Consider the following 26214-nt stretch of genomic DNA (forward strand, 5'->3'; position numbering starts at 1 on the left):
ATTAAAGCGACAGATCAACAGGTTCAGGATTGCCGGTGATAAATGCACTTACTGCAACAAATTCTACTTTTTCTGAGCTCAAACTGATAATTAAGCGCTTTCAACAATGGTATTTTTCCTGGGGTAACGTCCGACGTTGCCGGAGGCGCAAACCTTACCAAAAAGGCGTCCCTGTTTGGGGAGGAGAGAGTTCCAGGCCCGTCGGCCCATCTGTAGGTTGGTGTTCTCGTCCTCGAAATGGAGGATCATTTATGCACTGAATCGTTTATGCATCTCTTGGCGAGGTGGGGCTGAGTCAAAGACTATGGGATGTTTGGTCCTTGTYGAGCTCAGTAGAGGGTGTCAATGGCTGATGGCCTTTTTTTTCTTTTGCCCCTGTCAACAACACCAGGCTGCAAGACTCCCGCCTCACCCCAGGTGTCATTTTGGGTAGAGCAATGTGGAGTGGTGAGACCTCTGCCTCGCCCTGAGCGTTGCCTCACCCCTCACCAGCATGGGCAKCAGGCCGCAAATCACCCCTTGTATCCACTGTTTACCCCACGGCAGGGAGGATCACAGATAATCACAGACCATTATCCCACACTCAAGACTTCAGCATTTGAACTTATAAGAAAGAACACAAATTTAGAATAGCCCTGCTTTTGGTCACATAACTCAGTTTCTAACACAATTTGCCAGTGGATCAGAGGGTACTTCTGGCCCATATAACTGGATCATTCACCCAAGTTAGGAGATGAGAAGAAAGGTCTCCTGCCAAGTACCTTTTTGTTTTTTTGATGTGTCCATTATAATAAAGGGGCTAGTTTGTTGCATAGGATCATCTGGGTATTTTTATCTGGGGTTACACAGATTTAGGACTTTAACAATTTTTTTTTGTCTTTTCTTTTCCTGTGGTAAAGTGTTGTTATTAGGCAGTTGGTCTCTTTTTAAAAATTTCATGTGACTTGATTTATACTCACCCAGAACTGTAACCGTTCAAACAACTATATGAACAATTCATTTCTGAAATCCTTCCTACTTTATCTTTCCAGAAAGCTTCTGTCTTAAAGAAGAGTGGATAATTGCATCTTAAAAACAAAACCAAAAACAAACACAAACATAAAGAGAAGAGATCTTGTCTTCTTGGATGAACTTGCCAGTTAGAATGATACTTATGGCCAAATACAGCAGTAGTAACCTTTTCCCATATACCTCTGTTTCTCACCTGAAACCATCAACAAGCAGTTGTCAGATGAGAGTCTTCAATTTGGACTGACTTGGGTTGGCTACAAACTGACAACCTAAGAATGGAAGGTTCAGCAGCCTTTATCCAATCTCCTGAATCATCTCTTATACATTTATATTCTGAAAATACCATGTAACTTTGCATAAAATCAACTAAACTGTAAAAGATTTATTTTATTTTGTGATATTCCTGTAAGATGACAAAACAGATTCCATAAAAAATGTAAAAATATATGAAATGAAAAAAAAAAGAAGAAGAAAAAAAGAAGTAACACTCCTCTCTCAGTTTGTCAGAATGGGTAAAAAATAAGACTAGCTCCCTGTGTGCATCCCCTTAGACACAGACTGCTTGAAATAGTAAACTCACAGATTTGTCACTACCCAGTGTATGATATGTGAATCTAGGTCAACTCTTACATATCTTGAAATATTTTCTATACCACTTCTATCTTTGACCTCTTTAGCATTAATTCCATCATTATTTTAGAAATTATTCTTTCACCTACTTCTGCCATATGCACACTAGTACACTAATGTGTATATTAGTGTGTATGTATGGTATATAGAATATGAGGGGAGTGTTATATAGTCCCCTTTATACCAGTCATTGTGGTGGAAAATACTTTGTTTCATGTAAGACACACAATTGCTTTGGGTGTGTCTCAACTATAACATAATGTGAAGGTACCTTGTCCGGCTTTAAAATCAGGCAGCTCCAATACATGAAACAGCCAAGCCAGACCAYGAAGTTCTTTCTGGGCTAACTTACCCTGGCTCTTGAAGTGTAGGGTCTGTACTTCTGAAGGGAAACTTCTTTCAATATGCACCCTAAGGGATTAATCCTTAGAATAAGCTTTCTAACTTCCCAACAGATGGAAACAGTAAGCAACCAAAATTTGCAACATCAATATCGTACTGATTCACTATATTAGTGCTTCTCAGTGCTTCTCTCACCACAAACTAGAATTTCTTTTGGCTTAGTAAGGGTGTAGACCAGAATTAGTTTAGATGATATAGCCCAACAGAGAGACTTATTTTTGTCCTTCGCTCCGTTGCAGAGCTCTCTAGCAACAGTTCGGCTCAATGATCCTAGACGTGGGATCTCCTAGTAATTCTCCTACAGAAAACATGCTCAAGAAGTGTGGTCAACACTTGCGAAAGCAGTTCACTGTTAGTAAACATTGTGTCTGAAACTAAGAAAGCAAGGAGAGAATAATTCACAGCCAGACATGTGTTACTTGCCTCACAGAACCTGTCCAACCTTTCCCTAGAAAAAATTGCCTAAAGTTAGGTACAAATATCAATACATATACCAATGTGACAACAAATTAGAATACCTTTTAGTTCTTTCTTAGCTCTCCTTTATCTTCAGTATTAAATTTTATTAGGATTTTATATTTGAGTGTCACAGTAAATGAAAAGTGTATCAGCAAATGGACTCTTCTGGGAGTACAAGACTGGTTTTCCCTCAGGCATTTTGTATGATTTTACATTAAGTACCTCCCATATAGCTGTTAAACTTGTACAAACGTAGTATATCTGATGGAATGGTTAAGAGTCAGGTGCAATAATATATCAGTACTTAATCTTTTTATAGATTTCAGGCTGTAGTTAGAAAAACGAATAACTATATCGTACATGAGTGCCCTATAGTTTACCTAATGAGCTGCAAGATATAAATTACGCTGTTATGCTTTGTTCAAGAGGGACAAAACCAAAGCTCTAGTAATACAAAGAAAAATCCTATACAACAATCAGCAAAAAGTAGTTTGTTTCAAATAGATGCTAATAAAAATTAAAGAAAGTGTAAACATGTTTACTATCTAGCTTAAGACATTTCTGTGCACTTAAGACATACTTGGGGATAAACTTCATATCAATGTCACACAGACTCCCTTATTCAAATATATATGTTTTAAAGCCCACAGACATATTCAGTTATTTTGCCTCTTTGGCATCATATCCTTTTGCACATAAATGATGCAAAGTGCTATCATAATTAGATTGTCAATTATGACATTTCATGCCTGGAATGTCAGGAGGTGCTTTTTTTAAAAAATGTGCTAGTTGATTGTTTCAAAATACGTTTTTTGAATCTGCTCAATTATTTTCCTCCCAAACAAGGAGTGAAAAAAAATGCCTTAAACATGTTTTCAGAGTTATTGAGAGCATAATATTAGCACTGTAATTTTTATCACTCAAAAACAAATGTCTAGGTAAGCATGGTTCCATTCAGGAAATTGTTTGTTTTGTTTAGTATGGATAGAAAAATAGGTTTCATGGCAATGTGAAATTAAAAACTGAAAAAAAATATATATAATCTTGGGATAACATTTTTTTTTCCTGCCCACTGCTCAATCTATATTTAATTTAGAGCTTTGTATCATGATCATGAGATCTCTGTCCTCAAGAAATGAGAGAACCCACAGCCCTGCCTTTATGTGGTCTCCTGCCACCCCAATTTTAAAATAAAGTCTTCCTACTGAGAATGCAGGAGACAAACATTCTTCTTATCCTCTAAACCTGTTCTTTCCTTACTAGATACCCTTTGTTTGCCTATCTCTCCATTTCCCTGCTGCATCTCACTAAGTCCACTCATACAAATGCCATACTTCCACCCTCTGCCACACTCTGGAAGAATCAACAAGGAAGCAAAGTAGGCTGGAGCTTAGAGAAGCATCAAATGCCATTTTAGTTTCAGGATTTCTTTTTAATGAATAGAAACTGTGTAGAAAAATCTGCCTTTAAATGAGTGAGATTCAAAAAGCTGTAATCAACTTTGCATTCATATATTCTTTTTTGTTGTATCTTATTCCTTATTTGTTAAACATGGTGCCATAAACAGTCCATTTCTGAACTTCACTGTTCACATTTGGGTTTCTATATCAGAAAGAGGCATCTATAACAGACTGTACCTTGGATTATCCACAGTGCTGGAACCCTTCTTAACTAGCACTCTTTTTTTTTTTTCAAAACAACTGTGTTCTCCTCATGCTGAATTATCTTAGAGCATGAACTTCTTGTTAGTTAAAATAGAACAGTTTCCACTGACCACACTGATATGGAGTTAACAGATGGGTGTTTCTGTTTCCTTTACTCTTCAGTCTTATTAAGGAATATTGTTACTTATGAAGAATATATATGCCCTGATTAGTCTGTCATTTTATCTTTCACATTTCTCCAAAGCAATAGGAAGTGATACACACACACACACACACACACACACACAAATAAATACCATATTTCTGGCATAGGTGTGTGTGCGCGCGCGTGTGTGTGTGTGTGTGTGTGTATAACGTATATGTCAGAAAATTGGTATCATTGGTATGTTTTTAAGGGTATCTCACTCTTAAACTTGGTAGCAATAAGTAACACTTTACTCCAAAGTGTACCTGCACTCTGAGGGAAGATAGCATGCATTATAAAATCACTTGAAGTTCTGTAGACTAAACATGTAGAAACATGTAGGCTGAGAAACATGTAGGCTGACAGAAAACAAAAAAAGGAACGCTTCTGAAAATAATCAAAATATTTTGTTCACCAAGTTCAGCATACTTTACATTAGAAAGCCCTCTTCAGATCTATTAACAAATAAAACTATTGAACTATTAGAAAGATCAGAAATGAATATATATTTTTTTTTACCAGGGACAAGTATAAACTTTCAGTTTGCCATAGTAAAGGTGTTTCTGGCCAAACACTTTTCACCCCATCATGTCTTCTTCTTTTCTCCTCCAACTTAGCTATATAGCTATACTGGTATTCAGGTGCAACCATGTGAACATATGCTAGAAAGTTTTAGAAAGTAGCTTGATTTCCTGCTCTCCCTCAGGAGAAGTGATATTTGTGTATTTATGCAGAACCTAGGTGAGAAAAATGGACAAAAATAATGATTACATTATAAAATGATGCTACTATGACTATTTCCTTTAAAAAGATAATCAGCACTGATGGCCCCATGAGATTGCTGCTAATCTTGGCTCTAGGATATTACTGACTACTAGCCAGAGATGAAATCATGTTCTGCAGATTGATTCTGCTATGTCTTTGGCACTGGGAAAGGCTCATTAAAGACTCAAGAATATAAAACGTTATAAGAGCCTTGTTATATTTCTTGGCTGCTTTGCTTGTTAACAATTTATTTCTTTCAGTCATGCGGTGGTCATACTGCTGATAAGCTGGTTTTGTTTTCTTATTCTTATGGGAAACTTTCATAAAATACTTTGAAGAGTTTACAAGGGGAGGGGAAATATCTTGCTATGCTCCATTCAGATATTACAAATTAGGATAAAAAGAGTAAGATATATAGTATTTTAAGCAATATAAATAAAGATACCATTGAAAATTCATATGCTATTTCTTTTTATTTTAATTGAAAATTTGAATGGAACCAAAAGAGCTGCTGAAGAAACATTTTCCCTGTTTAATGATGAATTTTAGAAGGTGTCATTTACTCCTGAACATTTTCAGGACGATTTGCTAATATAAGTGGTGTCTTAAAAGGTTCTTAAAATTTTGATGCTGTGTAATTATGAAGTAACTTATACAAAATGAAACAGGCCAAAAAGAGATAATAGCAAAAAAATACAAAAAAGATGCATGGGCAATGGTTCAAAAAAGTAAACCTGTAGGTAATCCATAGAAACTTAATAAGTAATTTAAATGAGTATTTTTACATGTTTAATGTACATATATATTTTTTTTTTCTTAGGTACATCTGTTACACAGGTAACAGCTACAGATGGTGATGATCCTTCTTATGGGAATAGTGCACGTCTGCTTTACAGTCTCATTCAGGGACAGCCTTATTTCTCTGTGGAGCCAAAGACAGGTACTGCAGAATACCCTTGTAAGCCGAAATCAATCYGTAAAATATCATAAAATGGATGTAAGCAGAAACAGGCATTTTCTTTCTTCAGTTCAACACAAATATCAACTCCTATCATCCTACATTTGTATGTCTTTGCATAATTTCCACATTTTAAAAATTTCATTTTTTTAAATGAGACATTCTCTCACTCTCTTTAGAGAATCAACAATTTATTTAGCAAACGATCTTGCTAAAGAAAACAGAGTTCGATTCTGAGTACCCTATCCAACAAATGGACCCAGGAGCGCTTCAGAGTTAACAGCTCTCAAGCTCATTATGTGGCCATTCTTATCTGTGTATTAGAAGTCGTCACCCCAGATATGTAACATCCCTTGAAAATCCTGATTTTGGGGAAAGAAAAATGGTTACATATAGTAGAAGAGAGATATGGTGTGTTTTGCTCCCTAGTATAGTGATGGGACCAGTACTCTTACCATGCTGCAGAATGGATACACCATACAGCTTGGATGTTGCCAAGAGTGCTAATTCCCAGCGTTAGGACAGGTGTGCTGTGCACTATCTAGAGTGTAAATTCATAACTGTGTCCAATGATGCATTTTATACCCTTATTATGTAGTCAGATTTGGGGAAAAATGTGACTATTATATGTCAGGGCCCTAAAAATGTACTTTTCATTTTTAGGGGTTATCAGAATGTCTTCCCAAATGGATAGAGAAACAAAGGATCAGTACTTGGTCATCATCCAAGCCAAAGATATGGTTGGACAAGCAGGGGCTTTTTCAGCAACAGCCACTGTTACCATCAACCTCTCTGACATCAATGACAATGCACCTAAATTTCAACAGCGTGAGTATAGGCTACTGACAGTTGTTGAAGACTTGAGGAAATTTAGATCTACTGTAGCTCTATTAAGTTCACTGAGGTCTGTCTGTGTTTGTCTTCAGCATCACAAATTTCAACAGAAAAGTTCAAACTCCAAATAGAGCAAACACCTCCACTATTGTCCAAAGACTTCTGGCTCCTGTTTTTATCACTAGCCTTTGGAGTCAACGGAGTTCCTAAACTTCTTTCCACATAGTTTGCACTACCTAAGCCTAAGATTTGAGCAGTGAGATACTTAGCACTGTTTTCACTCCCCTTCTTTCTCTCCTTTCTTCAGTCTTTGCTAAAAGGATTCTGTAATCTTGTCGGAAATCTCAGTCCAGGGAGTTTCCAGTGATGTGAGAGCTGCCAGTTGGGCTGGCAGTAGGAGCTAATAACATGCAGTTGGGAAGTGCTGCCCTCCACTGATTGTTCATAGTGCTGTAGTTTATGCACTTCAGCCCTTCATTTACTCCTAAAGAGGGGCTGGGAGAGAAGGACTCATGGGTGGAAAGGTTGTCTTCCTCGGCCCCCAAAGTACCTCAGTGCGTCTAATAAAAGCTAGTGCCTTTCCCCAACTTTCTGATAGCCTCATGCCATCATAGCTATAATGGCTATTAACCAGGTAGATCACTGAATTGTGTCAGTGTATGTTTCTTTAGGACTCTACTACATGAGCATCTCTGAAGAGGCTCCTGTGGGCACTACCATAGGCAGACTCATGGCAGAAGACAGCGACATAGGGGAGAATGCAGCCATGAACTATTTCATTGAAGGAGATAGCACAGATGTTTTTGACATCATTACTGACAATGAGACTCAAGAAGGAATTATTTTATTAAAAAAGGTGAGATCTCAGAAACCTACTCGAACATCTCTAAATACTGGAAAGAACCTCCTCAAACAAGCAAGAGATTTTAAAAGTGCCTATTCCTTTGGATTTTACTATTGCTTTTCTTTCTACAGGCTTCATGATTTGATGGGAATATTAGGGGGAAAGAAAGAAATATGGTTTTCCTTTTGTTTATTTTTTTGCCTCATTCCTGTTACTGGCTAAATGCAGTACTGACAGATGAAGTATTTTAATTTTATTCCCAGATATGAATAACAGTGTATCCTATTGAGAGAAAATGTTCTCTCTCTCTTCTGCAAAATCTGTAAAATCTTCATCAATAAAAGGTACACACTATTTCCTTCCTTCCAAAGCTTCCTGTTAATTTAACTGAAGACAAAACGTATTAAGATACTGAGATACACAGTGGATTGAGCGGAAAAGTTATCATGACATAGCTTTTAAAATATACTAAAAACACTCAAAATATGCTAGACTTATTAATTAAGATATTTAAGAGGCTTTTGTTTACTGTATGATTTATCTTGGTATCATAAAGGAAGAGGAAATATTCTGGGTCTGAAATGATGATACGGTTCAATAGTCACTAGTGAAATCCAGGACCTTGAAGAACTGAAAGCTATAATTTTGGTTTTTTTCTATTTGGATTTATTACAATGCAGGAAGATATTTCTTTAATATTTCTTGTTTTAATTAGAGAGGATAACAACTGTCAAAAATAGTAATATAACTATGTGTTTGTTAAATTCTTTATTACCTCCTGGAATTTATTTCTTTTAGAGACTAAATTTTAAGAAATTCAGTTTAACTCCTGCAGATTAACTGATTGCCATTGTTTATACAAAAGTCAAGAATAACATTCATTAAAGTTCCACCTACATTGGTTGGAAATAGGAGTACCAAGAGAGAAAGTTGTTTTGCTTATGACTGACATTCTATGGGAAGACTTCTATCACAGTGTTGTTTAACTTTAACAATAAAGCAAGCCTCCATGCCAAGGAAATCAATCTTTAGCAGTGAAAGCCAAATAAAGTATGCCACAAAATAATTGTTAGAGTGTTTTTAGGGTTAAAAAAGAAATCTTGGAATAAACTGCATATAAAACATTCAGAAAGAAGATATCACYATTTTGGCTTTAATCTCACACCAGATATTGATTTTTTATTAATTTTCAAATGTGAACAAAGAAAGATTCCAAATTTCACTTTGTTTCTTAACAGAGGGTGGATTATGAGAGCAAGAGGAGATATAATGTTCGAGCAAAAGTTGTCAACAGGTATATTGATGAACGTTTTCTGGAAGAAGGACCATTTGAAGACACAACCATTGTCAAAATCAATGTGCAAGATGTTGATGAACCTCCAGTTTTCACCTTGGAGAACTATGTGATGGAGATTGCTGAAGGGGCTGTGAGTGGCTCATTGGTAGGCGTTGTAACTGCTAGAGATCCAGACAATGATGACAGCCCAGTCAGGTATCTAACTTAAAACATGAATAGGCCTCATACATAAATACAGTTGGGATGTCCAAAGGCACCAAGGACTAGCTTTGTGACATAAACTTCAAGGGTTCCTTTCTTTGGTTCATGATTACAATTAAGTGTGCTTTCATTGTGATAACCTAAATTACCCTCGGTTAAATCCTGGCCCCTAGCAAAAAAACTGAATAAATTAGCTTTGTTTGTGCATCTTTACAATCACTTTGAAGTGGGACAGTGTTTAAAATAGTGGACTGGGAGAGGTTGTAGTATAACAGCAGAACTAGGGTACCATAGCCAAAACTGCAAGTGCCTTGAGGTTTTCCAATCTGTTCCCAATTACTTTTTGAGAAAAGAAGAGATGGAGTCACTGGTGGAAGAGAGAAACAGAACATCTCAATGGGAATCTACCCTTCTCAGCACGACCAAAATTCACCAGTTCCCTGCAGTTACCACAGCTGCCCCATAGAGATATTTTATATATATATATWTATAAATCCCACAGGCTTTTAATTTTATAAACTCATTTTGCTGTATCTTAAGGAAGGAAATAGGTAATTAATCACTACTTGGGATTTATAATTAAAATAGCTGGTCGAGTTACTTGATGTCACCATGTACTGTGCAATTTAGACAACCTGGAATACAGGGACAAACATGTGAGATGCAAAATAACTTATGGTATGTGGATTAATTTAACAGATTCCTAATAGCAAAAGAATCATACTGTTATCTATAATTCAGGCTTCAGAAGTATCGTTAATGCAATACCATTTGCTTTGTTTTTATACCAATTTACTGTTATTTAGTAAGCTAGTCATAGGTTAAATTAGATAAGAATAAAAATATACCTGCACTTTTTTCAAAACAGTTGGATTTGGTTTGTTGTTTATTCAGATGCTTCAGTATCTCCTACAAAACATGTAAATACAATGCATATCTGTGAATCCGAAATATTTTGATGGAGTTTGTTATGAAGTGAGTATGTCTGTATAGCCCCATTACTCTTAAGTGTATATTGCACCACTGAGTTTTTTTAAAATAAAGCTAGGCATTTTTAATACAAAGATGAGTTTATTGGGAAAAGTACCACACATATGCATCCAATTTCTAAACCATCACTATCGCAAATGAGAGCATTTACTTATAGCTTGGAAAAACATCTGTGTTGCATTTTGGACCCCAGTTCTCAAATAAATAAAAGAAACAAAAACATGCAAGAAAACCACACTATTTCAATAATGAAAAATACTTAAAAAAATCCAGCATAGATTTTCTGAAAATTATCTATCAAAAAACAAATAAAACCAAAACAACAAAGAAAAACAATGACAAAACCCTAAACAAGCTTTCAATGAGGAGGATGAGAAACACTCACATAAATAGAAAATACTTAAGATTGAGGTGTAAAACCCTAAAATAGAGGTTTATAAATGACAATCCTTTGTTTCAAATGAAAAGAACAATCTCTGACTATGTTATGATGGTTCTTTAATTTACCATCTTGCTGATTTTCCAAACAGACTGAAAGGTAACTATAAATAATAAGCAAGAGAGCCATCCAACTGCTGGCACATAATCTGAGCTAGAGTCCTGAGTGCCAACATGAGATGGAAGGATATTATCAAGAAAAATGAAAGAGAGAATAAAAGAGGGAATAATTAAATGTGGGAATTCCAAACAGAAACAGTAAGAATCTTTCAACTATTGAAACAGATTTTAATTCCATGAAATAGATTCTGCGAGGAACTGTGACACACATTCTTTTTTATATGTCATGAAAAATATTTGTACATATCCTTTCCATTTGAGCCAATATCTTTGGTGTCTTTTTTCAGTTCCTTGCTGGCCTGTGACACGGGATTAAACTTTACCAAATTGAATGGGGTGTATATATGTATGTATGTATGCATGTGCATGTCCACATATGGACATAGCATCCAGATCCTTTAAGTTAAGACTCTGGAACCCTGGACTCATTTGCAGTCATCTCTCATGTTAAGATTGTGTACCCTGGCTTGGTGACACCTCATTACAGATAGTTGTCTTTCTTTCTTTCTAATGCCCATTCCCTCAGCATCAGAGCATGTCAGCAATGACAAAATGGATTTACCATTATACCTCCGCTTAGCTGTTAGTGTTATTCATTTCACAAGTGGCACTTTTGCTGTTTCTTTTCAACGAAGTCATTCACCTGCTGTGAGCCTGACTTAGAAATAAGAATGAATAATGCATTTCTGATTCAGTTCACATTAATATAGATCTGAGGCATATTTAGTTTTGTAAAAAGAAGAGCTTTGATCTCAGCAGCAGTGAATTTTAAATGTTTATAAGCGTACATTTTTCATGATTTCTGAGTTGTTGCAGCACATATTTATATGTATATATGCACAGGTCTGTTTTCTCAACTGACAATAGCTTTATAGGTCCTTTTTTCTGACAGAACATTTCAGTATTAGGGAATCTCTTTACTTTTTTGGTGCAGGTATTCTATTGTCCATGGCATGTATTTAAAGAGATTGTTCAGCATCAATGAACACAATGGAACAATCATTACAACTAAACCTCTGGACCGAGAGATAGCTGCTTGGCACAACATAACTGTTACAGCCACAGAAACAAGTGAGTAAGAAACTTAAAGAACACTGTGTTTTATATCCTGCATACTGTAATTATCATCTGAATATGCTTTCTTTACATGGAGAATACACGCTTCTTTCTCATTATATTACTGTTGCTTGTTACGTTAAGGAGCATTATTAAAATGATTAGTTAAATAGAAGCAGAATGTATTTGAACTCCAAGGTCCTGTGCTTTATCATAAAAGATGACCTTATAAAAAAAAGAAAGGAAATTGTAATAGGATCAAGACTGCAATGCTTTCAAGTTACACTGAAACGTATGAATTGCTCCTGCAGTGCAAGATCTTCTGCTAAATTAGACCCTGGTTAATTTCACACCAGATTTTTGACTAGTGTGAAATTAGCCAGGGTCTAATTTAACTCCAGTCAGAAACTGTGGCTCAAATTAATTGTGAATGTAAGGCCTAAGTCAGCTAGACTTCTCTTCAGTGACAATTAAATCTGTGAAGCATCCTTCATATAGATTTCACCTGTCAGTTTTGTTTGAAAGCCAAATGCAAATTACTTCTGTTTGTGCTTTTGGTTGTCTAGTTGCCTGACTCTGGGACATCACTCTAGAAAATTAACAGCTACTGATTTATAATGCAGTTTAGCAAGATTATTTGGATACTATTTAAAAAACCTAATCCCATCCATTCTTAGGAATGATTAAAAAAAAAAAATTGAAACTGGAGGCCTATGAATAGGTCAAACAAATTTTGCCAAATATTTTTAATATGTTAGTTTCATCCTGAATCTCAGTTTAATGCTATTTATTGTTTAGACCAGTTTAAACATATATTCATCAATTGCACTGTGCTAAAGAGAAATATTTTCTCTATATAGGTCAGAATAGTATGGCTAGAAGTTTAATATAGGATAGTCATTAGCAATATTCACTGGAGTCTCCATTTTGTGTTTGGGAATTGATAGTGTTACCTTCCTTTCAGCTTCTCTGTGAGTTTTTAAACATAAGTGTATCTTACTTCTCACATTGCTGGACAGCTGGCAGGTGATGGTAAAATGGATCTCTGGCATATTTTTGTCCTGCCTTGAATAGCTCTATGGAAACACAGCAGGATGACTTTGGTCTGGACTTTTCTGTTTAGCTAAACAATAAAAAAGGAAAGGACCAAATGTTACAAATGAATAAGTGTCTCCTGCCGTAAAAGGAAGCAGATCTTTTACAGTAATGAAAGTTACTGTAGAGAGACTGAGCCCTCATTCTCTTCATATTCTTTATTTCTTCAACAATGGTAAGGTCACTGTCTATAAAATTATATTCAAAGCATTGAAGTTAGGTCACCTTGGTTTGGGCATACCTGAAATGATTTATATTATCAACTAGTGGCATTTTATTCCTTGAAATATAATCCCAATGTGCGTATAAGACATTTTGTGGATGACATTGTGGATACACTGAAGCCAAATCAAAACACCACTAGACTTCATCCACACTAGATATTCTGTGTAGGTGAGACAAATCTTGAAACTGCATTACAACAGCAACTTCTCTGCGGGCCTACTATGTCCTGGCATTTGTACAGGGCCTAAGCCTTTTGCCCCCATTGTTATGATAGGGATCAGAGGTTAGTGAGAGAAGCTTGCTTTTGCTATTGCAAGCTTCTAGAGTGGAACATACCTCAATAGCATGTCTCAAAAGTACCCAAAAATAGATCTAATCCGTTGGACATAAGATTCAAGCATTGGGAGCCTACTATCTGTTCAGTCTTGTTCTGCTTTATGCCTAGGAGAGTTCTAGCTCAAGAGAAATCAAGTTTCTTACATGTTTGATGTTTACTTGGTGTTAATCGGCTTCCACCTAGTAAAAGATTCAAGCAAAAACAGCAGCATTCTAACAACACATTAAAGCAAGAAACCCTTAATCCATCAGCTTTACTTGACAGTGATTAACCAAAGATAACTGAAAGACAATTTATTAATCTAGAAGAGGAATGCTTGCCTCAGCTTTCTCTCAATTGAGCTATAAACGGCCAACAAAAATTTGCAGTGGAAACAACTCACTGAAGCTTCYTTTGATTCTCATATGTCCAGTGGAACAGTGCACTATTAGTCTTAAGCAGACTTACCCACAAGAGTCAACAGAATCATCTGCCCATAGGGTTTCGCACAGAAAACTTTTCATAGTGGGTTTCAGAGGTAATACATGTTTACAGTATTGGTGGCTTTCTGGAGATATCAGTCACAGTTTATGTCATTAATTTAATGTCTAATTGTCACCTCACCTTGGTGAAATATGTTTTTATTAACAGACTTCTAACGTTTTGGATTACTCCTATATTTTCTAATTTTACCACTAAATTCTTCCTCCCTTTCCTTCGGGAAGTAAAGAAAGACAAATCATAAACTTGCCTTAGCCTAAACTGAACTTTTTTCTTTTTTTAATTATTATCATTATTATTCAAAGTTTCCTTTTACTGACTAGTGACAATCCTAAACTTTCGTTAATCTCCTGCAAGTACTGAGTTCTATTTTGTCCCTAGAGAGAGTCTGCTTTTTTTCACACAACTCCCTTCTCCTCCTGAGTGAGTTACTCAGTTTGGTCTCTAGTCATTAAAGCATCAACTTATTCTCTACACTGATACAACCTATTGCAGATGACAAACTGCTTTCTTAGATCTTGTGTTTCACGTACTGATTTCTGTCATGGAGATTATGATGAAGAAATTCTCTGCTCATTGAAAGGTCTTTAGCTTAATGTAGAGCCTGAGTAAGACAGCTGTATTTAGATTCTGACAGCTGTCTTCCTGTGTGAGGCAAAGCAAGTGTTGCCTACTTTCCCTCCCAGTGAAGAACTGGAGAGTCACTCTGCTTCACTTAACACCTTTGTTGAATATTTACTGGAAACCTATTTCAGGAGTTTCTTGGCAATGTGTTACTCCCTCCCAGAGCAAAACTCCTAAGGTTTCAGAAAGATTTAAAACTGACATACTGTTATATTCCAATAGCAATGTGGGAAATTTCTTCCCTGTTACTTAAGCACACACTGATGAAAAAAAACCAAAACCAAAACCAAAAAAACAAACACAAAATAAAAAATAACTCAAATACATACGGAAACAGAAACAAGATCATTACCAAAAATAAATTAAAAGGAAGGGCAATTTGGTGAAAGAAAATAAATGTGTGAATGGCAGCTCTAGGCTGGAAGGTACTGTCTGATTGTTCCTGCAGGCATTTGAAGGTAAGCATTAAAACCAATGTTTTCCATGAAGCTTATTGAACAAGCCAGTCAGAAGCCACTTCTGAACAAGCCAGTCCTAAATTTCTCAGTAGTATTTTTAAAAAGGATACATGCTATTTTTTACATTTATTTAAACAATAAACCAAGCACCATATCATTGCCTGTCATATGTATGTTGGGCTTCAACAAGAGAAATGTCATCTCACAAAAAAATATTTTTAGGAAGACACAGACAGATCATAAACTTCTGGAAATTAGAACAGCTCTGATGATTTCACAGGAGGAATGTCAATGTGAAACTGCTGCACATCTAGCCCTTTATCTCTGTGGTAGTTGCTTTTACTGCCATTTCCTTTGGCAAAAGACTCAAAGCAATCAGCACAGATTCCATAAGATCCAAGAAAACAGATGTTTACTCCAAGCAACTAGTCAATTATACATAAAAAAGCAATATAAGAACCAACCAAACCCCTACTGTTAGAGGGAAGGCAAAAAGGAGAATGTTTTGTTTTTCTCTTAAAGGTCTGTTTGACTAACTTAAGAAACAGCCATAAGGACTTAAGAACTTGTCAGAGGCAGTGATAGTAATCACATCATGCAGCATATTTTAACTATATGAATATTCTTGTTAATGACCTATTTGTGGTTTAGACAGAGCAGGTTGAAATAAACTTATTTAGTATTCCTGAAATGTCTTAAGATGACTTTATTCAATGAAACAAACAGTCCTTATCCAACAAAAAAATCATTTTAATGTCAACATGAAACTTCTTAGGCACTAGAATAATATATTAAATTGTAGGGAAAGCAGACATTTATTAGAGCTATGCCATCTGAGTGGGTCAAACCCTAGTGAGTAGGTCAAACCCTTACTGATAGGCAAAAGACTTCCAAGAGGTATTTGGTACCCTCAAATTTTCCTTTTATTGGTTTCAGGTGACACATTTATGAGCATTTTTATCACATAAGCAAGTATTTTTTGTTTAGGCCTAATCTATACACAAGTTTTGTATCATGTTAGATCTGGATTCTCTTTGTCTGAGATAGGTATAGCTGTAAACCTTGTGTAAATGCAGTAAATACAGCAATAAAAGTGCTTTACAGTGGCATGGTTTATTTTCCTTTTCAAATAGGAATAAGCCATATGGACATAACTTTTATATCTAAAGCCACAGCAGTAGAGTATACTCAAGTAACTGAAGCAGTACAGCTTTCATGAGCACATAATGCCTAAGAATTAAATCTGTTGCGCAAATAATACTTGGAACAAAGCTATAAGCTCGGTCTATCGAGTGTGTCAGTAGTAATACTTCAGGCATGTCTGGGTAAAATCAGATTTCTTTACAAATTCTTTGCAAATAAGTGTTTGAAGACCAGTGGATAGAACAGCTCTGTTCCACATTCAAACTGTGTTCTTCAGAGCAGTCTCAGCCTTCTGACAACTAGGATTAAGTGTGAATATCCACTACAATTACTCCATGGCTAGCAGTGGTAGAAGTGATTTGAAAGTATGTATATTTGGGGAAAATTTGCTCTAAAAACTTCAATATTTCAGAATAATAAAGAAGTGGAAGAGTAACAGAATTTCTTAAAGGATTGTGACTGATCATTGTGCTATCCATCAGCTTGAGATGCTCCACATGAACAAAACCTTACTAAATTTATCCAGATCAGATTTTATTTTTAACATTAAATCAGTTTCCAACCTAGTAAATGAATGACTGAACAAATACAGTATTATGTATTGAATATGCTTATGTATTTCTATATATACTATGGTAATTTAACCTGATGGTTTGTGGGAAAAAGAAAACACAACTTTTTGTAAATATAACCCTAACAAATCAAGAAAACACTGTCTGATTGATGCTGGGAATTCAGATTATGAGATTGGAGCAAAAACCCAATCAGAAACATAATAAGAAATCATATTATGGGATATATTTGAACAGGAATATTAAAAAAGGTACAATATAAAATGTATCTGTGGGTCYCAGTGACTATTTTCTTCTGTGTAAAAATTAAGTAAAGTTTTCTAATTTCTACATTTCTTTCAAATAGGTAGTAGATTACTTAAAACTTTAGATTTGTTTCTTTTTTTTAACCATTAGGAAATCCAGAAAAAATTTCAGAAGCAAATGTGTACATCCAAGTTCTAGATGTTAATGACCATGCACCTGAATTCCCTAAATACTATGAAACATTTGTGTGTGAAAATGCATTTTCTGGCCAGGTAAGTGCAAAGGAGTTAACCACCATTTTTCTCCTTGAAATAAACTAGACACGTGATCAGAGGTGTTGTGATTTCCTTCTAATATCGATTATTTCTGTATTGCAAGTACAGGTTGTATTTTGTCTATTTCCAAAATTAGTTCTGTTGATAGATAAATGTGTAAGTTGAAATTTAGGTTCCAGAAAATGTGTGTGCACTTTTTCCCCTCTCTAAAACAAAACTAGTACATCTCATTGTTTGTCTGCCAAAATTGATGATAGAGAAGTACAGAATGAAACTTCTAGAAAGAAGCAAACAGTGTAAAAGACAGATATGAGTCACGGTAACATCACAGAAGTAAAAAAATTAGGCCTGGGGATTTCTGCAACAAGACAGCATAGTCTAGAAGGGTCTTTTTTTTTAAGAATACTTTGGTTATAAATCATTCATTGTGAACTACATTCGAACCCTGTCTAATTCAGTGGAAGTCTAAAGATCTTTAAGTCATGGTCTTTGCAATACCTTCCCTAGCTGGCTACTTACGAAATTGCTGTGTGAAGAAAGTGTCCTTCCTTTGAGGTTCTCCTCATTTCCTACTTACAAGTTCCCTGTTGTTTCCCAGGTGAACGCAGTCACATAGGATAGCTCTCCTAATCCCGCAGGTACACCACTGAAACTTCATTTTCCTCCACAGCTATACATCTTCGTAAATTATCCAGTTTTACAGTTTAAGCCCCAAAGTGGCCACAAGCACACAGCCAGACTTTGCTCAGGATTCTAAAAAAAATTGTAAAAAACACATCTTTTAAAAGTAAAACAAAAAAAGGTACAGCATGAAGAACAGAAAGATGTAGACATAGAAAATCTAATTTCTTTCACTACTCTAAAGCATTCTTTGGACATACAAAAGAGACCTTTGGGATAACCATGCCACTCCTGTTCAAGTTGTTTTGCTTTGTTTTCATTTATGTTTCATTTCACATATTCATTTCAACAGAATATCACAGAATTAAGTATGGAAGCTTATAAAATGGACATGTTTTGCAATTGCTTACAATGTAAAAAGGCAGGTAGATTATTTTCCAAGACTGATATCACTGCGTAGTTGTTTACTGTTAAATAATATCTGTTACTCCAGTAGCAGTTACTTTTTGAAAAAAAATGAAGCTATTTTTAAAGTATTTTAAGATCCACTGGAGAAAGAGTGACTGTAAAGTGCAGGAGAAGGAGGAGGAGGAGGAGTAATAGTAATAATAATAATAATAATAATGATGATGATAAAAAGCAACTCTTTGGGAATAGAATACAGGATTATTCCTGAATAAAATTATAACACCTGAATGAGGTAGGAAAAGGATGGACAAAACACTTATTCTAAATAAGTTGGGGGGGGGTTATTTATTTTTTTTCCTTTGCTATAGTTTTGTGAGAGTTATAGGCAACATTAGCTAAGCCTTTGGAGGCTATTCAAAGACAGCAATGCTAAATAATCTTCCTATTAACAAATGTTCTTAGGAAGAACAAAAGGAAGCTGTAACTGAAGTGCATAACTATCACAGTCAGAGATTATATTTTATTTAAAGATTTAAAACACAATTGATAGTTGATGTTTTTAATACTCCTTTACAATTATTATTCATTTTTGCACTTTTTACTTACATAAAATGTTTATTTATTTTCATCAGTTATAAGCTAAGAGGTTTAAAAGTGGTTGTCCACTGAATAACACAATTTGCATTTCAGAAGAATTAGTTTAAGCAATTGAAGGGCTCAATCAGACAATTAAATATCTTAATTTGGCCATATTTCTACAATCAATTCAAAACAGTTCAGGATTCTGCTTACATGTTACAAGTTGAGATCAGAGCTTGTATAGAAATTGAAGTAAAATAGTATATCAAAAGTATCTATCTCTTCCTATTTAACTGGAAAAAGACATGCTGAGGGATATTCCCCGAGACGTTCTGCACCTCTGGAATTCACTTCCTTTCCTTATCTCTGCTGAATTGTGTCTGAGCTGTGTTGACAGGATACTCCAAAAGATATTTGTACTTCCCAGCTTATAGTGTTTGGGAGGAAGGAAGGAAAAGCACTGCAGGGGGAAAGATTTTGCCAAAAAGTGGACTGTCTTATTGACCTTGGAGGGCTTTTGCTTGGTGTCAGCCAGGTTTATATTAAAGCAATGCAGAGTCATGTGATATGAAAATTATTTGTGCATAGTCCTAAAGTATACTAGGCCATCATAAAGAAGGGAAAAACCATCATGAATAAAACAAATTAAAAAGTGTTGTCTTAATTAYCCAAACAATAGCTTAAGACTAAGAAAAAAATGCTTGCTTTGAAGTTTTTTATTCTATGAAAAATTATCAAAATTTTTGTTTCTGTTTTTATTGAATGAATGTTGATCTTAACGTCCCTGCACTATGGTTTTGTGTGAGGTACAGACAACTTTAGTTTAGCCTCTGGAAGACATTCAAACAGAAGGATTAGATTTGGGTCCTTGGGACTATCATTTGAAACAAGAGTTTAACAATAAAAATGCATGTAAAGAAAAAGGTATTTTGGCAACATTCTAAATCCCTTCATCATGTTTGTCAGATTTTTCCAATGGATTTTTCGTGATCCATTTTTTGTTACTGCTCTGAACAGTCCTATAATCCACGTCAGCTATATACTATGCACAAATAAAGTTTTCTTTTGCACATTGTAAAACCAGTTTCACTGCACTACAAGTACTAAATATATTATTTTCAAAATAACTTGAGCATGAAAGTTGCTATGTAAAATAGAATTCTACTCTATTGTAGCAGTAGTTAATATCAGATCTAATAGCATTATATTTATAAGCCATCCAAATGTGGGATTTCATTTTGATTCATCTTGGATCTTTCTGACCTTATAACTGTGTTGTATATGAAGGTAAGTGATGACCATGATGTGGTGTTAGTTCTTTATAGCTTTCCTTTATGTGTGTGTTACAATAACTACAAACTGTTGAATTCTACAGACAATCTATGAAATTGGTCAGGAAACGAAATAGACCAAATCTGTCCTGAAAGTAAAACTACAGACAACCCAGCAGGAAAGGATTTGACCCAGTATGCTTTATTCCCAAGTCATTAAGAAATTGACTCAGCCTGAAGCTGCAGCTTGAGAGCTTGAAATAAGCTATGTCAAACGTCTTTGTGGGCTGCATGTAAGCAAGCTGAGCATCCAGAATGTATCCAGTTGTATGTATAGTAATTTCAATTCCCTTGCAGATATTGGTCTTTCCTCCTATCATGCAAGAAACATGTTTTGGCTGAAGACAAGCTGCACTAAATACATCTACGTTTTGAATTAGCACTGCCTTCTCTAATGCATATTTATTCTGGCAATTCTGAATTCCTTTAATTTGAGGATCACATATGAACTGACTTTGATGCTGCAACTTACTTAGTAGTTTTTATTAGATCCATAGAAGTGACTATGCATTAAGCACTTAGAATTAAAGATAAGAAAACAACAAAAAAAAAGTTACTCAGGACTTAGCATATAATAAAAGTCATCAGTTACTGTAAAAGTGAAGAGTACTAATATGAAATGTTACTAGAATAAAAGGGGGGGAATTTAAGAATATTAATTTCTAGGGGTATATGACTAATGTTAAAAATTAGCAGTTTGCCAAAACAGATCCTTTCTAACAAGTCATGGTGTAAAATTGTTTTTTGATAGAGGGGAAGTTAAATTGATGGGTTAGAAAGGCAATAATTATTTCACCTTGTTTTGTTCCCTTGAACATTTACAAAAAGCATCTGAGAAGCAGTGATGAAAAAAAAAAAGAAAAAAAAAGAAAGAAAAGTAAGGAGGGTATCGCTTTAGAGTATACAAAGGTGGGTGGAGCCCTGGAAACATCATACATTCTAGCAGTCCCTTACTCTAAGCTGTACCTGCAGATGGACAGAGTGTAACTTTTTCAGAATGTGGGCTCAGTGGCCCATGGCAAATTCTTTATTCTTTTTTATACAGATCATGATTCAACAATGTCAGATCATAGAGGAATGGAATAGGTAGGAACAGTTTATCAACATATACAAACAAAGATAAAAAAGGAACTTAAATGTCATGGCATGAATTTGATAATAGTGATTCCATTTCTGAGTTCTTCACCATTTTATTTATAGCTGAGCAGAAATATCTTGGAGTAGGTCCAGAGGACTCAGATCAATGTTGTGCCAACCTGCTCCTCTATAAAGGGATAGAAGTGGCCAAAAGAGAGACCCTCCTACATCCTGTAAAACACAGCACAGCTCCTACACTTCATTGACGGAAGTTGAGTGGAAAGGGGAAAAAAAAAAGCAAACAAGAACCTTCTAAAGTTGTTGATACAATTATTAAGTAGAAGGAGAGAGGTAGCCAATCAGTTCTTATTTCCTTCTATCTGTCTAAAGGGAACAGCAAGGCTTTTTTAATACTACAGTTGTGCATGGAAACACACACAAAGGACTCCAAATCATAYGCTTGGAAGACTGTAGCATCAAAATTAATGAGCACTGTTTTTCAGATGGGGATCTATGCCTTAAGCTGAACTTGGGGGAGAGAAAAGACCTTAATAGAGAAGCTTCCCCATTCCTTCTAGATCTTTCCATAATTCCAATTCACTGAGACAACTTGGATTGAGGAAATACATTTTCAATGAATTTTCATCAAGAATATCAGGAACTCAGGCTACTCCATGACCCGTTCTTTGCAGGACAAACAATACTCTAGTAGCTATTCAGAAGGTTTATGGAAAATCCCTTCTATACAAAATAAATAAGCATTGAGAGATCAAGGCTGTTACCAACATCTTAGATTTCACCATTGATGATGTTATGGTGGAAAGTGTCCACTAATCAGATGGATTCAAGAAGTTAGGTATCTTAGGCCACCACTTTTCTTGTGAAGTTATGACAAGTCTTACTAACCTTTGCTCAAAGGAACACCAGCTGTCCCCAGCACAGTTCTCAGTGTTTTTGGACAGAAACAGTGAATAAGGTCAAGCCATCATAAACTTCAATCAGATTTTCAAAAAGAATCCACCAAATTAATCTCAGTTTTAGAGAAATGTAGTTTTATAAATGGGCTACTGGATTATTAAAGCTTCGAGATTAATGACATTTGAAGTAGAAACTTTTACAACAATTAAATTTCAGCCAAGTCAATGCAACAATATGATATAATCCTGCAGAAGCAACATGCCATTTACCATCCTTTCTTTGCTTACTCATTAAACAAGTAGGTTTTTTTGAATCTTAACTCAGAAGCAATAAGTGCTATTTTTCAGTCTGTAATGACAGTTTCCCTGGTGAAGGGCTAGAATTTCCTAGTTTAGATGTACAAAAGTCTAGGAAACCTGCAAAAAATATATTCTTCTTTCTGGGCTGTTTTTTCCTTCAGACTCAGCAAAATCAGATCTGCCTGTTGCTCTCTGAATATTTTATAGACTCATCTGGGTTTTGCTGAATCTTAGCAGAATATAGTAAGAAATAAACATTAAGAGTTGGCCCTGAATCACTTGCATATATGCGTAGAAAACCATAAGGACTCTTAAGTTTGTGTAGAACAGTACAGGACAGATCAAAGCAATGGAAGTTTTCTTCAGGCTAGACATGTGCTCCTCAGAATTATATTGATTTGATTCAGATATAGCTAAAATTTATGGGGGAAAATGATAGACTTAAAAATATAATTTCCAAAGTTATGCCTAATACCTGCTTAAATAACTATTAATCAGAATGAAAAATGGGAGTATAAAAATCACATCTATAGTTAACACATTTTTTGTAAGTTGCAGTAAGTAAGGAAATTTGAAATTTCTGTGATTCTTATCTTAGAATCAGGGTCTTAGTAAGCTACATCCTTACACAAACTGGGGAAAAATGGTTGTATGATTCATTAACCCAGCAACCATAAGATTTATGTTAAATTGCTCATAACAATTGCAAATAATGGACAACAATTCTTGCAAAAAAATTTGAAACAGTCTGTTTAACCCCTTTTCCACCCATAGAAATTTCCTTGAAATTCACATTACTTTTCAAACAGAAAAAGACACCACTGAAAGCATAAACAAATAGACACTTCATTTTGAGTTTAAGAAAATCTTAGGACTGTAGAAGAAACAGTCTGCTAAGCAGGGGTACACGATCAAGCTCTGAATAAGTCAACTCAGGTATTTCATTAGTATGGTAGACCTGAATTCACGGGGTGCTCTTCCCTACTTGAGAAGCCAAGCTAAGAATAAGAATATATTAATGTGACTAAGACATCTGTGTTACTGTACAGTATTGCTGTATTAACTTGTATATTGAGTCTAGCTTCATTGACCCTGAATTGTAGGGACAAACACATATCCATAAAAAGATTCTTTTCAGCAGTAAACATGAAGTCACCAGCAAATCTTCCGCAAAGACCAGCAAAGTCTTTTTAATTTGTTGAGGTATATAGCAGAATAATATTAGGAAAATGTGCTACTTGTTCCTGTTTTAGACTGGATCTATAGAGTTTCAGTCTCTATTGCTGTTGATATTTAAAATATTCTAGGAATTATATTCCATTAAAAAAAAAAGATGATTTACTCTCAAGATAGTATTAGGGATCAGTTATTATTCTACTCTGATTTCTTGACCCTTGTGCCTATACTTGTGTACTTACATCACCCTAGCTATTTATTTTTTTGCTCTGAAGAAAGGGAAAACTTTTTCTCAAGAAGCTTTGTTCTTTGTACACTGTTACCAGGTACATCACTGAGCAATCACTCATCTCATTAGTGGCAATAAAAAAAAAAAAAACCCACACAAAAGTCTTCATTTTTCCATGGGGTCAAAATATAGATTGGAAATAATTTTCATGTATAAAAAAAGGACAAAGCGCAAAGAACACAGTGCTTCTATGGTATGTACCACGTTTTGCACTCTGCTGTGATGCTTTCATCAAACTCAGCTTGTTTGAAAAGAAAAAGAATGTGTGTTGAAATCTTAGATCTTTGACTGAAAAATGGTTTAATCAGGAAAGGGTTTTCAAAGGCACAGGTTGAAGGCTGGTGTCTACTTCCATTGACTTACTACTGTTTTTGCTTCTAAAATAGCCCTTGTAGCATTCGTGCTTTCTGGCTGAGAGGAGTTGAGACTTGAAATCTCTTGGGTACAAATATCTACCAAGCATGAGGTGACTGACAAAAAAGAGCCTGAGTTTAAAATGGATGTTATCACTTCTGAATTTTGATGGTCTTGCATCAGATTGCTTTCCTCCTGATTGGTGAGGATCTTCTCTGGCTATTATATGCTGTGATGCTTGAGTCGCTGAATATTCACTGATAAAAGCGACAAATATTAGCTCTTTGTAATCAGAAATATTACTAATTATATTAACCAGAATGTGGTTGTTTATTTACAAAGAGGAAAGATTTCTTTTCAATGCTAAAACGTTAAATGTTAAACGTTCAATGATAAAATGTAATTTTGATTTTCATCTTGCAGATTGCAATCTGGTTTGACATATTTGTAAGAGAAAGCTATTTTGTTTTCTTGAGGGAAAGAAAAAACAACAACAACAAAAAAAACCTACCAAGCAGTTCCATAATCAATCTGTTACAATTTCCAGAATCAACAATTCAGCACATGAGCTTGTCATCATATCTCACTTACTGCACCTGCAATATACAAGCTGAATGATGTCAATGTGTCTTGTGGGCCGGAAGGAAATGGATTTTGTATAGAGGGATTTGTTCAAATGTAGAATGATATACTTTCACCTTGGGGGGGGGGGGAAGGACAAATACTGTATACATTTTTTTTATTTTTTTATATTTTTAATGGAAACTTTATTTACCCCTTGTCTTTTGATCTGGGATATCTTTCATATTTTCTCCAAGTTTTAATGCCTACCTCTCTCAAACAGATGAAAAATCAAAGCAGCGGATTTGCAGAACAATTTAATACCTATTATAACACCAGCAAGTCTCAATGAGACTTGTTTGGGTATGGCAGGTGTACATTTATGAGTGCATGTAACATTCATGTATATTCACAGATCCCATCTCCAGCATCAACTGTTTACTATAACACAATTTGTCTCTTTCATTGTTTTAAAGAACAAGTATATACTTTTATTCTTAAATAACTCTGTTTATCTATGTTTCCAGCTAATTCAGAACATCAGTGCAGTGGATCAAGATGATTCAGCAGAAGGTCACCATTTTTTCTTCTCCTTGGCTCAGGAGGCCACAAACAACTCACATTTTACTGTCAAAGATAATCAAGGTAGTGTCACTCATGTAAGCTCTTTAAGACCTTCCTAATGAGAGTCATGCTTCTAATGGTCCTATCATCACCAATTCTATATATATTTAAAAAAAAAAAAGATAGAAAATGTTGGTATAAGATATGAACACATCATGAGACATATTTCATAACAATAATTCAGTAATCCTAAAGAGGTTAGGAGGTTGGGTTTTTGTTTTATGCCTCCCCCTCCCCCTCTTTTTTTTTTTTTAACTGAGTAACCTAAATAGCAAAAAACAGTTTTATTTCAAAGGAAATAAAAAATATTGAGATCAAAAATAGACTGGGATTCCTTAATCATTGTTTTGTTAATGTAGGATGTGGAGATATAAACTTTCTTATTAAAATCACTGGTCTTTCTAAGAAACAAGATTGCCAGAAACAGAAAATTGCTGTTAATGCAAGTGTGTTACTTTTTTACTGCAGCAAAACCAAAATTCTAAACAGAAATACATAAGAATGTAATCTTATTTTCTAACACAGTTTAAAACATGTATACTGGTTATTGATGACATCATATGAATGTCTTCTATATGTATTTTAATGCTATTCAGATCTGGGTTGATTGAGATTCTTAAGAATAATCCTATAGAGTGATAACAACCAAACCCAATCTGAAGTGAAAAC

General features: G+C 35.1%; 1 protein-coding gene across 2 annotated transcripts in view; it reads left to right on the top strand.

Annotated features, from left to right (window-relative positions):
• The window catches only part of CDH19 (cadherin 19), a 38826-nt gene that overhangs the window by 6284 nt on the left and 6328 nt on the right, over positions 1-26214 (top strand). For both annotated transcript variants that reach the window (XM_026086491.1, XM_026086501.1), the window contains exons 3-9: positions 5936-6055; positions 6737-6901; positions 7579-7763; positions 8990-9243; positions 11732-11868; positions 17184-17305; positions 25449-25566. In XM_026086491.1, coding sequence (XP_025942276.1) covers positions 5936-6055; positions 6737-6901; positions 7579-7763; positions 8990-9243; positions 11732-11868; positions 17184-17305; positions 25449-25566 — 1101 coding nt within the window. The remainder of the gene's footprint in view (positions 1-5935; positions 6056-6736; positions 6902-7578; positions 7764-8989; positions 9244-11731; positions 11869-17183; positions 17306-25448; positions 25567-26214) is intronic.

Source organism: Apteryx rowi, unplaced genomic scaffold, assembly GCF_003343035.1.
Source record: "Apteryx rowi isolate R43461 unplaced genomic scaffold, aptRow1 scaffold_1190, whole genome shotgun sequence".
In the NCBI taxonomy this organism is placed as follows: domain Eukaryota; kingdom Metazoa; phylum Chordata; class Aves; order Apterygiformes; family Apterygidae; genus Apteryx; species Apteryx rowi.